Source organism: Gadus morhua, chromosome 9 (genome assembly GCF_902167405.1).
Source record: "Gadus morhua chromosome 9, gadMor3.0, whole genome shotgun sequence".
Lineage (NCBI taxonomy): Eukaryota > Metazoa > Chordata > Actinopteri > Gadiformes > Gadidae > Gadus > Gadus morhua.
In genome coordinates, this window is record NC_044056.1 from 11129505 (window position 1) to 11144890 (window position 15386).

At 46.1% G+C, this 15386-nt stretch overlaps 1 protein-coding gene across 3 annotated transcripts; it reads right to left on the reverse strand.

The window, feature by feature from the left end:
• Positions 1-10909: 10909 nt before the first annotated feature.
• On the reverse strand, positions 10910-14276 carry LOC115550361 (uncharacterized). Of its 3 annotated transcripts, XM_030365299.1 has the most exons (6): positions 14138-14276; positions 13171-13476; positions 12339-12596; positions 11924-12028; positions 11564-11670; positions 10910-11440 (listed from the first exon to the last, which is right to left on the reverse strand). In XM_030365299.1, the coding sequence occupies exons 1-5, from the start codon at positions 14184-14186 to the stop codon at positions 11585-11587; spliced, it is 804 nt and encodes a 267-aa protein (XP_030221159.1). In that variant the 5' UTR covers positions 14187-14276; the 3' UTR covers positions 10910-11440; positions 11564-11584. The 3 variants fall into 3 exon arrangements, with proteins under 3 accessions (XP_030221159.1, XP_030221158.1, XP_030221160.1); XM_030365298.1 differs by having other exon boundaries at positions 10910-11670; positions 14138-14275; XM_030365300.1 differs by having other exon boundaries at positions 10910-11670; positions 13381-13476; positions 14138-14272.
• Between the last annotated feature and the right edge of the window lie 1110 nt (positions 14277-15386).

Sequence of the window (15386 nt, forward strand, 5' to 3'; positions counted from 1 at the left end):
GAGGTGAAGGCTGAATATATATTTTAGATATATAGATATAGATTGATATAGATTTTATTATATTGTGTTTTATGTAAGAATAGTAATGTTGTATAATAATGTAGCAGTGCCTTTATAACAAATTGTGACCATTCTGCTGTCCTGTGTGTGCGATGTGGTGTGTGTGTGTTGTAGTGTGTGCGCAGAGTAGTGTGTGTGCGCTATAGGGTGTGTGCGGTGTAGTTTGTGTGTGCTGTAGTCTGTGCGCTGAAGTGTGTGTGCGCTGTAGTGTGTGTGTGGTGTAGTATGTGCACGCTTCCGTGTGTCTGTGCTGTAGTATGTATGTGTTTTTGCTGAAGTGTGTGTGCTGAACTGTGTGTGTGTGCTGAAGTTTGTGTGCGGTGTTGTGTGTGTGCATTGTAGTGTGTGCACGCTGAAGTGTGTGTGCGCTGTAATGTGTGTGTGGTGAAGTGTGTGTGTGGTGTCGTGTGTGCATGCGCTGTAGTGTGTGTGTGGTGTAGTGTATGCGCACTGTAGTGAGTGTGCGTTGTAGTGTGTGTCTACTGTAGTGTGTGTGTGCAGTGTAGTGTGCATGCGCTGTAGTGTGTGTGTGGTGTAGTGTATGCGCACTCTAGTCAGTGTGCGTTGTAGTGTGTGTCTACTGTAGTGTGTGTGTGCAGTGTAGTGTGTGCGCGCTGTAGTGAGTGTGCGTTGTAGTGTGTGTCTACTGTAGTGTGTGTGTGCAGTGTAGTGTGTGTGCGCTGTAGTGTGTGTGCGTTGTAGTGTGTGTTGGTAGTGCCTTACCGAGGGCCTGATGCCGTCAGAGAAAGAGGGAGGAGGAGGCTGTCAGGTGATCACTGACACCAGCTCTGGTCTGACGTTCACAAGAAGACAGAAAGAAGGACAGAAAGAAGCAGAGAAGGAGGAGAGACGGAGGGAAGGAAAGGAGGAGAGAAGGAGAGAAGGAGAGAAAGAAGGAGAGAGGAGAGGAGGAGAAAAGGAGAGAATGAAGAAGGTAAGGAAAGACAGAAAGAAGGACCGAAAGAAGCAGAGAAGGAGGAGAAACAGAGAGAAGGAGAGAAAGGAGAGAAGAAGAGAAGGAGAGAAGGAGAGAAGGAGAGAAAGGAGGAGAGAAGGGAAGAAGGAGAGAATGAAAGAAAAAGTCCCAAAGAGAGAGACAGAAAGAATAAAGATAAAACAAGAAAGAAAGAGAAAGAAAACAAAGAAAGAAAAGTAAAAAAAGTAAGAAAGGGAAGGAAAGAAAGAGAGGTAAAGAACGACAGATTAATGTGATTCTCAGCGTGAGTGTAAATCCAGCCCAGCAATAAAACTAATATCTAATTGTAAGGGGTCTATTAATCGTGTCGGAGCCGTCCGCTCGGTCCAGCGGTGGGATGGGGTTCACCCTGAGGGCTAGCATCAATAACATCTGCCCCATAACATCCTGATGCTCTGTGAGGGCGGCCCAACACGGCCCGCGTGACAGAATCATCTCAGGGAATAACATATGAGGCCATTAGGTACTGTTATAGGACCGTCCCCAACACACACACACACACACACACACACACACGCTACACACAAACACATTCCAGCCGAGAAATAGACACCTGGGCCCCGTTTCCCGAAAGCGTCGTTAGCCTAAGTGGATCGTGAAGTGCGTCGAAAGGGCATCGTAGAGTTTTCACCGCGTTTCCCGAAAGCATCGTGGGGAACGAACGTCTTGAAAACGCTCGTAGCTAACGAGTACTCCAGGGGTGCTCGTAGGTACTCGTAGGACTCTAAGAGAATCGTCAGCTATAGCCTCAGTGGCGACACCATCGGACATTCCGTCTATTGGATGCGTTTTAGTAAAACGCATTGCGCCTTTATGTTCTTAGTTTGGTAATTAATAAAGATTATTAATTAATTTATTAATAAAGATGTTAAAATGGCCAAAATAAAACGGGACAGTCCAGAAAATGTTTGCGCAGGCAGGGCACTCAAAATGTGTGAGAGAAAGTGGGGGGATTTGTGCAGACTGACATAGGCTACTCATAAAACGTAGCATAAAATAATGTACAAAATAAAATACAATTAAAAAAATTAAAAATAAAGAAATAAAATAAATTATAAAAAACAAGCAAAGGAGCAGGCAAAAGGCTGGGATATGGTGGGGATTGGTCACGTTGACGGGAATGTTTAGTGACATGTGGGAGGGTGGAGGGGGTTAAAAAAAAGTCTCAATCACTCTTCGACGCGCATGAAAACCAGCCGCGTAGTTATGAGGGAGGCCGTCCTCACACCGATCTTCCTCGTCGTCATCGTCCTCAGCGTCCTCCGGTTCAAGCAATGCCACCCCAGCCTTAGCTGCAATGTTGTGCAACATAGCCGTCACACATATCACGGCGCATGACTTGGCCGGCGAAAACTGGAGCCCTCCGCCTGACTTGTGAAGGCATCTAAAGCGCAACTTCCACCTCCCGATCGTGCGCTCAACGATGCACCGGGCCAGACGGTGGGCTTCGTTGTATTCCTCATCAATACATACCTTACCCTATTTCCGGAGGGGCTTTTATAGCCAATCAAATTATCAATCAAGGAAATCAGATTAAGTCGGCTCTCTTTGCTGCGCAAAGCATGTTTCAGAAATCAGCCCATTAAGATAAATGTAGTTGTCACACAAGCTATTTTTAATTTTTTGTCATATGGAATTATTTCAGGGGGGAAAATGCCGTGAAACGCACAGTGCATTCAGGATTAGGACTGATATATGTCGGTTTAAGCCTAATCAATTGTGTTTTAATGTCTTTAGCATTCATATAATTGCAGTCTATTTTTTTCGTAGGCTACTCTGCTGTTGTCCTTGATGGGGATATATTTTAACCCTTTTTAACACAATTTTCCTGCGACATTCCTGCGTCTCCCCCTCCTACAGAGCCCATTTAAGCACCGTGTCAGTAGACAGTTACAATCCTACGACGTCGTGAGTGCAGCGAATGCGCGTTCACGTTAAGAGGAGTTTCGGGAAACGCTCCAAAGAAATTATCGATGGATCGCAAGATCCATCGGGAGAATGATCGTACGAGCGAAGATCCATCGTTATCGGGAAACGGGGCCCTGGTCAGAGAAAGACAGTGTATGTGAGAAACGGTGTGTGTGTGTGTGTGTGTGTGTGTGTGTGTGTGTGTGTGTGTGTGTGTGTGTGTGTGTGTGTGTGTGTGTGTGTGTGTGTGTGTAAGAGAAACAGTGCGTTGGTGTGTGTATGTATGCATGTGTGTGCGTACGTGAGATAGACAGAGTGTGTGTGTGTGTGTGTGTGTGTGTGTGTGTGTGTGTGTGTGTGTGTGTGTGTGTGTGTGTGTGTGTGTGTGTGTGTGTTTGTGTGTATGTGTGTTTGTGTGTTTGTGCACGCGACGGGAGAGAGTGAGAGAGAGAGCTGAAGTAAATCACTGTAATCCAAGCGCCAAATGAAAGCAGGTGATTCGCGCGTCGCCGGAGGATTTGTGTCCCTCACCGTCGGCGGTTCCAACGTCGTGATTAAGAGTCGCGCTCTAAAGCTGAGCTCTCACTCCGACGAACCACAGATCTACTGCCGCTGAGAAAGGATAACGCAGCACAGAGGCCGGACTAGGTTCGACTGGCTTTAGAGGCGCGTAGCTGGTTGTGAACCGGGAGTTTTAACGGGAATTTGCCGGGAATTTAACGGGAATTAACAGGGTATTAAACAGATATTATACGGGTATTTAATGCAAAGCCGCCAACAACACACAGGAAATGAACGAAACATTCTGATTGGGCTTTATCCAAACAACATCCACCTTCGGGATTAGGTCACAGTGACAGACCACATCCAAGTTACCTCATCCCACTGACAAACCTCATCCCAGTTACTTGCTGGGAGGAGGTCTGTGAATTAGATGAGGTCTGTCACCTCCGGGATGATGATATGTCCCCTCTGACCGTCTTGACAAAGAATGCCGAAACTCTGGGACATTGGGGTCGGACGAATCCCAAACTCAGGGTAAAAAAGTTATCCATCGATATAAAAAATAAAACGTAGAAAAAAGAAAGGATTTACAAAACGGCAAAAACATTAAAGCATGTGTCTGTAGGCTATATCTTCTTTAAATGTTCTCAGGCCGCCTTAGAACATTTATCTGAATCAGGCGTAAGTAATAAGTCGTGTGAAACATTACGCTATAGCGGAACGGATGAAGGGCTTACCGGCGTGAGGAGCAGATGGGTGCCAGGCGACGTCTCCTCCAGGTCCCCCTCATGCCACCAACGCGGGAAAAGAATGTTGCTTGCGCCACAGCCGTCGTTATGTCAGCCGGCTGATTGGCCCGCTCGTGCCCCTTCCCTTCCTTTGATCCCTCTCCGCCTCCCTCGCGCACACACAAACACACGGACTCGTTCGCGTTGTCTCTCCGCTCGGTGTTTAAGTTATGGCACGCGCGTCTCTCTGTCCCCCTCGCGCTTATAAAGGTACCGACACCGCGCGGATATCTCGAGCACCCGGTGCGATGCCTCTGATTGGCTTGCATTTCTTACTCCTAATTCGTGAATCTCTCTCTCTCTCTCTCTCTCTCTCTCTCTCTCTCTCTCAACCAGGGTCTCGGTACACTCTGCGTATCACGGCCTAAGCCTTGTTATGTTTGATATGCAGGAGGGCGGCATTACGCCGCGTTCACACTGCACAAGTCCGTCGACGTTGAACATTTCCCAACTTTTTGATATAGGAAACGGAGCCGACGGAACGGATTGACCCACAATGCATTTCGAGAGCGCCCCATGCAAAGTCAATGCGATCTGTCGATGGACGTGTAATAATAATAATAATTGATAGGTTTTTTAAAGCGCTTTTCTAAATACTCAAAGACGCTTTACAAATAAGAATACATTCAGACAGTACAGACACTCAAACAAAAGGGAAAAAAATAAACACCACAACAATAGGCAACACATTAAGAGAGCGGGAGAGAGTGAAAGATGGCGGAGGATGATTTGTCAAATGTTGTAGGTGATCCTGAAGAGATAGGTTTTAAGTTGATTTTGAATACATTGTGAATACATTGTGAACGCGGCAGAGGAGGGGGGGGGGGGGGGTTCCGGCCCCCCCCCCGTCGGAGGGTTCATCTGCCCCCGGTGGTGGGGTCATCTCCCAGCCCCCCGGTAGACCCCCCTTATGGAACCCGGGCGTTCAACAGATCCGAGCTTCAATATAGAGGCAGGCGTGAGAGCAGCAGTATCTTCATATCGATCGCTACAGCCAATAACACAGGTGCTCCTGCACAGAAATGACGAAACAGGCCGACGCTAGCTTGTGGATCAGATGCAATATCTGTTTCAGAGATGGTCAACCTCAGCATTATTGCTGCATATCTTTCAGATTGTAGAATGTGTATTTTGTAAACGTTGTGATGTTAAATGGTAAAAGGACTGCATCTGTAAAGCGCTTTTCTAACCAGTGGCCGCTCAAAGCACTTTACAATATTGCCTCAATTTCCCCCGTTCATGCCCACATTCACACACTGACGGCGGTGTCAACCATGATAGGCGACAGCCAGCTCGTCAGGAGCAGTCAGGGTGAGGTGTCTCGCTCAGGGACACCTGGACACTCAGGAGGAGCCAGGGATCGAACCGGCAACCTTCTGGTTACCAGCCGACCCGCTCTCCCTCCTGAGCCACATGCCGCCACATGATGTGTTGATTCTCAACACAGAATAAGCCAGCAGTGTGATGCACACAGCGGTACTCTGCTGTGTGATTGCGTGCTGCCTTACGACGGCCTTACGACTACATTAATCCGAACACGTACCCGGCTGTCAGATCCATCAGGGGCCGACCAGGACCCAGAGACCCAGGGGAGGCCAGGAGTGACAGTCATCTGAGTACTCAGTAAGTAATCATTCACCGGAGCTGTGTGTGCGTGTGTGTGTGTGTGTGTGTGTGTGTGTGTGTGTGTGTGTGTGTGTGTGTGTGTGTGTGTGTGTGTGTGTGTGTGTGTGTGTGTGTGTGTGTGTGGATGCTGGTGTTTACGCTGCGGTGCGAACAGAGGAATGAATCTAGATTTGATCAGCCTGTGTGGACGGCTGGACTGTAGGCTGGACAGCCACCAATTGTTGTCTCCCTGCCTGCGCTCCATCTCCTCTCTCTCGGGGGTTGGCACCTTTTACATTTATTAGAATTTTCAATTTGTGTTTTCTTCCATTTTTGTGAACTATTATTAAAAGGTGCTCATTAATGCCCTTTCCTGTCAGCTCTGCAGTGACTGCAGTGACTATCTGGTAACTGCCTTGTAATTTATATTTGAGGCTTTTTTGCAAGTTTATGCATGTTTTTATATAGACGTGTTCTTGCATTTAAAAAAAGTACATAGCATTGTGTAGCGTCTTATCCTAGCTATCCTTGTTGCCTTACGGGGAATGGGTTAACCTAGTGATTGTAAGGGCTTGGCACTCTGTTCTATGAACATCCTTATTGTACCGACAGCGATATATTGTTGCTTCTCTTTCTTCTGACAAATGTACTTATTGTAAGTTGCTTTGGTCAATGTCCCATCGATGAGTGGCTGAGGGAGGAGCTTCTTGCTCAAGGGCCTACAGGAAGACTTCAGGGATTGGGGTTGGAACCCAGTATGTGTAGTCGGGTGTCAGACGAGCCCCTGTAATACACGGCTACACCTACACCTATAGCCACGTCATACTGCTGTTTACAGCGAATGTAAAGTATTCTGGTTTAATCCAAACGCATGTAGACGATCATTTATCGTGTTTAATCAATGAGACGAAGAATAGCAACCCGTGTTTGGTGTACATCAACAACTCCGCCGAACACCACGGACACAAACACAATATGTGACAAACACCCCGAAACCCCATCATTTAATAACCGCGACGCACGGCACAGACCTGAATCATCCATTATTGACTTCCCTCCACAACCTTTTTAAAACCAGTCTTCCCCCAGGAAATAATCACCGTGCCTCAACGCTGAGGCGATGAATGATTCATACCGGGCCTTGAGCTTCTGTGTATGAGAGCGATGATTACCCATGGCGGGAAAAAAGAAGAACGTCAATACGCCGCACGGCCCGTCTCGCCATTCATCATGTGAATCCAATATGAGCGGGAACTTCTGGAGTGTCCTATTGGCAGCATCCCACCACCAGCCCTCTCCCCGTATCTGGTGGCTGGCTGCCCATACGAGGCCTCACCTCAGCCCCCTCCAGCTCCACAACCTCCCCCCTCCATCCATTCCCGCCTGTCAGGAAAACTTTGAATTAAAATTGACTCACCCTGCAGTTATTTGTCATCGTTCTTCGCCAGCTATTCATCGCCGTGACAACCCCGGCGGCTAGCGCGGAGAGTATTGGTCACAGATTTTCTTGATTTTCCTAGAGAACCTCCCTCCAAAGTGTCGGATTTGTTGGTCAAAGTTTTGCAGGTCGTGCGACCGGACGAAGAGAAACATAATAAAGGATGTGTCCTTCGACGGACGGGGTGTGAGGGACGGCTGGGGCTGAAGAATCACAGAGCCGACTCCTTCCATTAGAGCCAGATAGAAAGAGGCAGCAGGATCGGTTCCATTAAGAACACGGCGTTTGGCTGCAGAGAACGGCCTCGCCAAGCGGTGGCGTCTCAGGTGTCGGGGTCCCAGGAGTAGCAGGAAGGGGTCCCCCAATTTCAGCTACACAGAGTCCAAATTTCATCATCCTCCAACCCTACGAAGAGGCAGCAGGCGAGTGCGATGCGTTACAAAAAAAACAAACTTCTTTAACAGAGTAAATCACAGAAGCAGTACAAAATCGGCGATAAAACCAAGGGGAGAAACATGCCTCAAAAACGCTATTGCTAACCGTCATGACTGAGAAACATGTCCTGGCAAAATTCCATGCAACAAAGCACAGGTGCGGATGATTAGATCATTATTGTGCTCTCTCTCTCTCTCTCTCTCTCTCTCTCTCTCTCTCTCTCTCTCTCTCTCTCTCTCTCTCTCTCCCTCCCACTGGAGTGTCACGCTGCGGTGGAACCAACAGGCCGGCAGGAACAGAGGTTCACTAGGTTTCTCATACATTACTATGAATTACATTCTCTGGTATAACATCGTACTCATTCACAGGCCAGGCCTGTGAATGTAATACCAGACACTGTTGGGCCGAGACATGTGGTGAATACAGAGATATAACGTTAGTCATCTTACATTTACATTTAGGCTATTAAGCAGACGCTTTTATTCAAAGCAACTTACTGGAAGTGCATTTGTCAGAAGAAAGAGAAACAAAATACCGCTGTCGGTACAGTAAGGATGTTCATAGAAACAAGTGCCGAGCACTAACAATCGCTAGGTCAACCCATTCCCTGTATATAACAATGCTTGCTAGGATAAGTGTCTACACCATGCTAAGTACTATGTTTATGTGCAAGGACGTACAACATACAATAAGTGTTTGCATTAAGGGCCTTAAGTTCCATAAGTTTGTTTCCTCTTGCGCAAAACTTCCTTTTAAAGTTTAAACCCACCAAAGATACGTTAGCTGAGGTCCTCGTCACCCGGGTGTTGGAGGTGTATGTAGAGATCCACCCGCTGAGGATGCGACTATCGTGCAACCGATGCTGCAATGGTAGACGCACGTGACGACGAAGACTGCAAAGTCTGCAGAACGGTGTGCCAGGCTCACGGAACACGGAAAACAACTGATTTAAAGAAAGCACTTCCAATCGCATATCACTTCGAGAAACATCCACACAACAACACCGATACGATAGCCATTATGCTATCACTTTGGGGAAACATATTTAATATATTCTAAAGTGATTATAGCAATCATTTCGTTTATATAGTATTTATTTCAAGGCACTGGGGGCATTTTGTTCACCTTTAAATTATGCAGAAATCTATTGAATTAACTATTATGTAGAGAAACAGTTCTTTGTTGTGTTCAAACAAATGGGCTTTCAAACCCGACCGTTTCCAACCCAAAGAAAGCCCGAGGCCTCAGAGTCGATCGCACATTGTTCTCCTGGCTGCTGGTCCCTCTGTCCGCCCGGGCAGGGTGATTACACGCTCGCACCCGTGAAGTGTATCCATCAACCGTGAGCTCATTAGTGCATAGGTTAACTAAAACTCATTCAGCTTCAGCACCACGTCACTACGGCAACAGCGGCCAATCAGCTGCCTCCTCAGCTTCAGCACCACGTGCGCCACGGCGACAGCGGGCCAATCATCTTCTTCGTCGGATTCACGCCTCGCGCTGTGATTGCGCGCCTTCCCGACCGAGAAGCCATCTGAATATTTCATAGCTGTTAATTTCAGGCGCTGTGTGTGAAAGGAGTTTGTATGTGAGAGATCCGAGTGTGGCTGATTATTCCATGAAGCGCCGCACACATTCCACACACTCCCACTGCAGCTCGGAGCGGACGGGACAGGGAGACATCAGGGCCAGCGCATCACTGGCTGGGTATTGATACATGCTGCTGCTCATGTGATGGTGATGGTGCCTGCAGTTCTTAAGGTCAGGCTCCCTATACGCAGAGCATGCAGAGTGCGTAGGGCACCAAGTACCTGAGGGGGCACCAAAAATTAAGTTTTTTTAAAAACATATATATAAATGAGTTATGAAGAGGCCCACTGTGTTTCTTCTTAATTGTATAACCTATCACTCAATTTAGGCAAATTAGATGTTTTTACATAATATATAAATAGGGGCTCCCCCCCCCCCCCCCCCCCCCGCTCGCGTAGGCCCTGCTCGCGTAGGCCCTGCTTAAGGTAGTCCTCTTTCAGAGGAGCACAGGGCAAACTACTCCATCACTATATTATGTGCTCTCTCGTTCTGTTAAAGCATCCAGCCTATGATTTCAACAATGTGTGAGGGCTTACGCAACAGGGATGATCGCACAGTGAAATGCTGATGGAAATTAGGTTGACGTCTCACACACACACACACACACGCACACGCACACACACACACTACTATGCTTTGTTTAAAAACTTTCTGAAGCTCCAGGCATATTTTCATAATAATTTTTTCTCGTAAATGTGTAAATAGGCCTACCAAAAACATACAGGATTTTTTCCCCATTAGGCTATTCAGTAGGTCCGTATATGCAATGTAAGCTGGTCCAGGCCCTGCATGTCTGGATGTAGGCTATGAATCGGAACGATTTTTTAGGTAGGGGCCATCCCAAAAATGCACCACAATACAGGTAATCACGTCTAACAAATCAACATTTTCGGGGGGAGGACCCCCAGACCCCCCGTCCCTGACTGCGCCCAATCCCACACATTTAATCACCAGCCGGCACGTGTTGAAATTTAGCCTAATATCTACGTCTATGACCTCATGCACGCGCACTGCGGTTGTTGTGGTCACAGCAGTCTGCTGTGTTTTCCTTCTCCTGGGTCTGCCACTCCTCCTGTCTGTCTCACTTTACACCTGGCCCTCATCTGCAATCATGCTCACCTGGTCTTCATCTCCAATCAACTCCCCTTCATAAACCCTTGGATTCCCTGCTGTCGGTGCCAGATCGTACTACGCACTACAGTGGTAATGATACATGCCTGGCTCCAGTAATTCTTGTTACCTCGCTCTCGTCTCCCGTCTCTTGTTGTCTTTTGACCACAACCCAACTCTTTTTTCCTCTGCCTGAAGTTATCCGGATCCCTCACTCCAGCTCGCCTGCCTCGCTCTCCCCCCGGCCACCTCATCCACTACCTGCTCCCCCGCCTCGTTCAATAAACCCTTTTTTCATCAATTCAACATCGTCTCCGTCTGATCTTGGGTTCAGCATCGTTTATCATAACAGCGGTCAGGCGCAAGGTGTCCCGGTTTTAGTTTCCGGAAATCTGGTCACCCTATAGAAAAAACACCAAATAGTAACAACAGTAAAAACAATTGAGCTCAGATTACTACAGAACACAAAGACAATGATTCAGACAACATGCAAGCCGTGGTTTCAACACAAAACTTTGTATTGCAACACATTTCGGGGGGAGACCTGAAAGGTCATTCGTACTAACCAACAAATTAAACATGTTCAATCACTGAACGAAGATAATGGAAATGAAATGCATATTTCTCCCTAAAACTGTTCTAAAACTCAAAAAGAAAAAAGATGAGGAAAAGAAAACAGGCAGAATTAAAATTGCATTGTAGAAAGTGCAATGTATTTAAGATCTAGCAGAAAGCAAAAGCAAACATACATATTTTTAATTAATTGATTAATTGAAACAATCACATTAACATTTATCAGATGCATTTATCCAAAGCGACTTACAGTAAGTACATTTGACAGAAGAAAGAGAAACGTATATATCGCTGTCGGGTCGATAAGGATTTTATCGTGCCTAGAGCGGCCGGGACCGTCCCGTACTCCTCCTCACTCTGAGGCCTGGAGCCTGGACCGTCCCGTACTCCTCCTCACTCTGAGGCCTGGAGCCTGGACCGTCCCGTACTCCTCCTCACTCTGAGGCCTGGAGCCTGGACCGTCCCGTACTCCTCCTCCCTCTGAGGCCTGGAGCCTGGACCGTCCCGTACTCCTCCTCACTCTGAGGCCTGGAGCCTGGACCGTCCCGTACTCCTCCTCACTCTGAGGCCTGGAGCCTGGAGTGGCCGTACTCCTCCTCAATCCCCCCCTGCTCCCCCGGTCGCCCTCGAGATATTAACGTACAGTCCGTCATCATCTCCTGCCATGGAGGACAGCGGGATGTCTGAACGAGCAGAAGATTAGAAAATGAGAAAACAACATGGGCCATAAGATAGATAGATAAATACTGTATTCTTCCCCATTGGAAAATTCAGGTATCCAGTAGCTCACTAAGTCAGTCAACAGACGGTAGAATTCACGATCAACAAAATGGAAAAACAGTAAAAGTCAACCAAATAAGTCAATAAAAAGTGAGCAATATTGCACATAAATAAAGTGTGTGCTTAACAGTTGACCGAAAGAGTCACACTGTGTACCTTGAGGTCTTGAAGTTTTCTTTTTCTTCAGGGCCCAGTAGACTGCCAATGCTACTAGCAGCAGCCCCACCACCGTCAGAAAACGGGCGATGATAGGGATGGGGTCTGGGACAAAGAAAAGCAGAAGTTAGTTAGGAGTGACTCAACTAGGGAAATGGTTGTCAATACTTCATTATGGGTTATGTATCGGTAGATATTCATTGTTTCTCAAAACGGTTAGTGGTCCTTTTCCTTAAAAAAGAAAAATACAGTTTTAAGTAAATTGATTGTAAGGAAATAGTATATACTGGGGAGGGGGTGGGGGAGGTTATCTGACCTATAACCTTCATGTGACGGTTATAGGTCATGTGACGGATCAAAGGCGGGTGGATCCAAGGGTCTCTCGTTGATTTTTGTCGTTGTGTTTTTCACTCACCGTCACACAAAGACAGGGTGAATGTAGCCGCCGCGGCGCTCACGTTGTTGCGGACCGAGCAGGTGATCAGCCCCGACAGGCCCGGCTCCAGAGTGATGTCACTAGCGTTACTGGGTCCAGAGAGGAGACGTGTGGCGTTCAGCGGGAGTCCGTCTAGACTCCAGCTGTAGTGGGGTCCGTCCCCCTCTGCAGCGCAGGACACCCGCTGCTGTCCCCGGGACAGACACTCCCGGGACAGGAGGGGAGAGGAGACCGGGGCTAAGGGAAACCGTCGAGGAGGTGAGGCGTACAGTTTGTAAGCTTCAAGTGGAGGCTTACTTTTCCCAGACTACCTAGTGTTAACTGTACTTGACAAATTGTATACCGAAAAGGTAAGTGAAGTAGTAACGTACGTATCTAAAATGTTTTAAATCAAATTTGGTCAGTATTAATAATTAATGGGAGCAGGGACTGTTTAAAGAGTGTATTCAAGAGGCCTTAAACGTTTACAAAGTACAGCATAGCATGTAAGGTTACCGATAATGTTAACAGTGCCTGAGAGCCAACAGTGATTCTAAGAGCTACGAGGTCAGAGGTCAGGGTCTAAAATGTAGAATAAAATTTAGACCTTGACCTCGGCTGTTTCCCTATTATCATCATTAAGGGTTCATTAAGGTCATTAAGGATCATTTAGAGTCTTAATGACCTTATTGAACCCTTAATGATGATAAGAGGGAAACAGCCGCTCAAACCGGCGGTTTCCCTCTCATCTGTAACCCTTGTTACCAATAACTACTGCTACTGATACATTTTTATATATATATATATTTATATATAGTTACATAATACTCACCTTCAATGGATAAATAAAAATAATCTGTTTTAAATCCAAGGCAAACTAAATCACCCATTGAGTATAAACCATTGTCCGAGCTGTGGAGGTCCTTCATAGTTAATATTCTAGTACTGTAATTCATTGAAAATCGAAGATTCGTGTTTATTATCTCGTGGTCGAAAAGATAAATCGGAACATTGTTTCGCTTCAATTCATAAAGAATCCCACTTGAGGTCATATCCAGCTGGACCTCCAGGGTTCCTCCCGGGGAGCCGAAGCACGGGGTTCTTGAGGACTTTGTGGCGTTGCAGAAGGTCTTCAAACCTGGAGGTTTACAGAAGACAATAAAACACTAGATGAGCTCTCTCATTCAGATTCACAGACCCCCGCTCTTATTAAGAGGGGCGGACATTTTGAATACAGTATGTGCCATTGCAGAGAGGAACTTTATACCAATATCAACAATTTAATATTTTTGTGAATTTTTGATTTAATATACATAATTTCCCTACGACTGTCATATAAATAAAGATACCTTACCCTAGCCCTAATTCTCTTGATGATATCTGGTGATGCATTGTGTTGAAGTCAATGTAAAAGGAAGAGTAATAATTAAATAAATAAATCAGTCAATATACCCAGAATTAACGTACGATGAAAGAAATGTTGGTTCAACCCAACTACTAATGTTCAGGGGTCTCAAGCTCAACTTAACTGGGGGCCGCTGGAGGAGTCTGGGTCAGGCTGGGCCACATCAAGTACTCCACAAAAAAAAGTAGCACAACTGACCCAATCTAAGTTAATGATCTTGCTATAATTAGATCATCTAAACTTTGATGTCAAGTGGGGGGCCACAAAATATCATCCCGCGAGCCTCAATTGAGAGTTTGAGACCCCTCAAAGGAAGAGCTACCAAACCATAAGTGACCCAATTATAGAAAATATGTTACGAATTATTTCAGTAATAATGCCATTAAAGTCTCACCATCAGTCATCCCGATTAGTAACAGCAGCACAGCCCCTATGTTGAGCATCTCGACCTCAGTATGGTCTCAGTGGAGGACTCGAGTCTGTTCAAAGGAATACACAACCCAGCCTACAAGAGTCCCACAAGTCATTGCAAAGGTGGAAGTGGGGCAACAGCTTGGGACACTTTCTTTTCACCACAGCTGTACTTAAAGCGCCAATACCTCATTAGGATGAAGACGACCCACAGAAAGGTTTTAAGAGCAGTATACTGGCCACCTTCTAGGATGCAATCATTGTCAACCCAAAGAAAATGGGAAAATAAATGAACCCTAACCCTAAACGATTTTGTGAAATGTTTTCTCGTGTCGTTTTAATTTGGGGAAGTCAGAGACAGCAGAGCAGCAATCATAGCTCAACGGTTTACGTTTCTTTTCTGTTTAAGGTCACAAAGGTGTATTATCCATGAGATTGGCTCTTTTCTTTAGGTTTGGAACATTACTGAGAAAATTCGTTTTTGTAGCATGGGTAGCCCCGCCCATTCTTCCGGCAAATTGAGTTCGCCCTGCACAAGCGTCTGGAGAAGAGCAATACATTTCTTTCTGATTCTGATTCTGTTTTTGTGGGAGCCAATCACCAAGCTGGCTTTTCCCCTTGGCGCGCTATTGGCTGGTTTAACACAATGACGACAGGGAAGCAACGGCAAGCAGCCAATCGCGTACAGAGTCAGTTGAACTAGGACCGTTGTCCGTTGACCACACCCTTGTGCTGAAGAAAATGACCGCAGCTTCCCCAGACCAACGTGCAATCTACGATTGGCTTGGTCTGGTAATAGCTAATGTTTTAGTCCTATGTTGCAACATTAGTGTCGTTACATCATCACAAGTATTAACATGAGGTTTTGTACTGTTTCCTATTTAAAAGCAATAGTTATCAGTTCTTGTGTTTCATTTGATTCTAATAGATTTTAGTTTCTATGGGGAAGTATTCTTTAGTGTCACTGATTTCAGCATTTATTTTTTCAGAGCAATCTGTTGGCAATTATATTAACATTTTCGAGAAATAGGAGAACAAGTTCTTGTTAGTGTAACGGTGGACTCGTACACCATCACACAATAAGGGAGTCAACACAGAATTCAATTTTAAATCAAAAAGGTTATTTATATGAAGTAAAACAAACAAGGAGAAACAAATGTCTAGGGGATTTGGATTACCTGCAAGGTGCAATATACAAGTGGCAAAGTACGACTGTGACCGAACAAAGCAGC

What these genes read in the sequence shown, in the direction of transcription:
- LOC115550361 (XM_030365299.1), bottom strand. Translation starts at nt 14,186, where the DNA reads ATGCTCAACATAGGGGCTGTGCTGCTGTTACTAATCGGGATGACTGAT. An exon ending in TTTTTATTTATCCATTGAAG is followed by an intron (nt 12,597 to 13,170) that starts GTGAGTATTATG and finishes GGTTTCCCTTAG; the next exon opens with CCCCGGTCTCCTCTCCCCTC. An exon ending in CACCCTGTCTTTGTGTGACG is followed by an intron (nt 12,029 to 12,338) that starts GTGAGTGAAAAA and finishes TCTTTGTCCCAG; the next exon opens with ACCCCATCCCTATCATCGCC.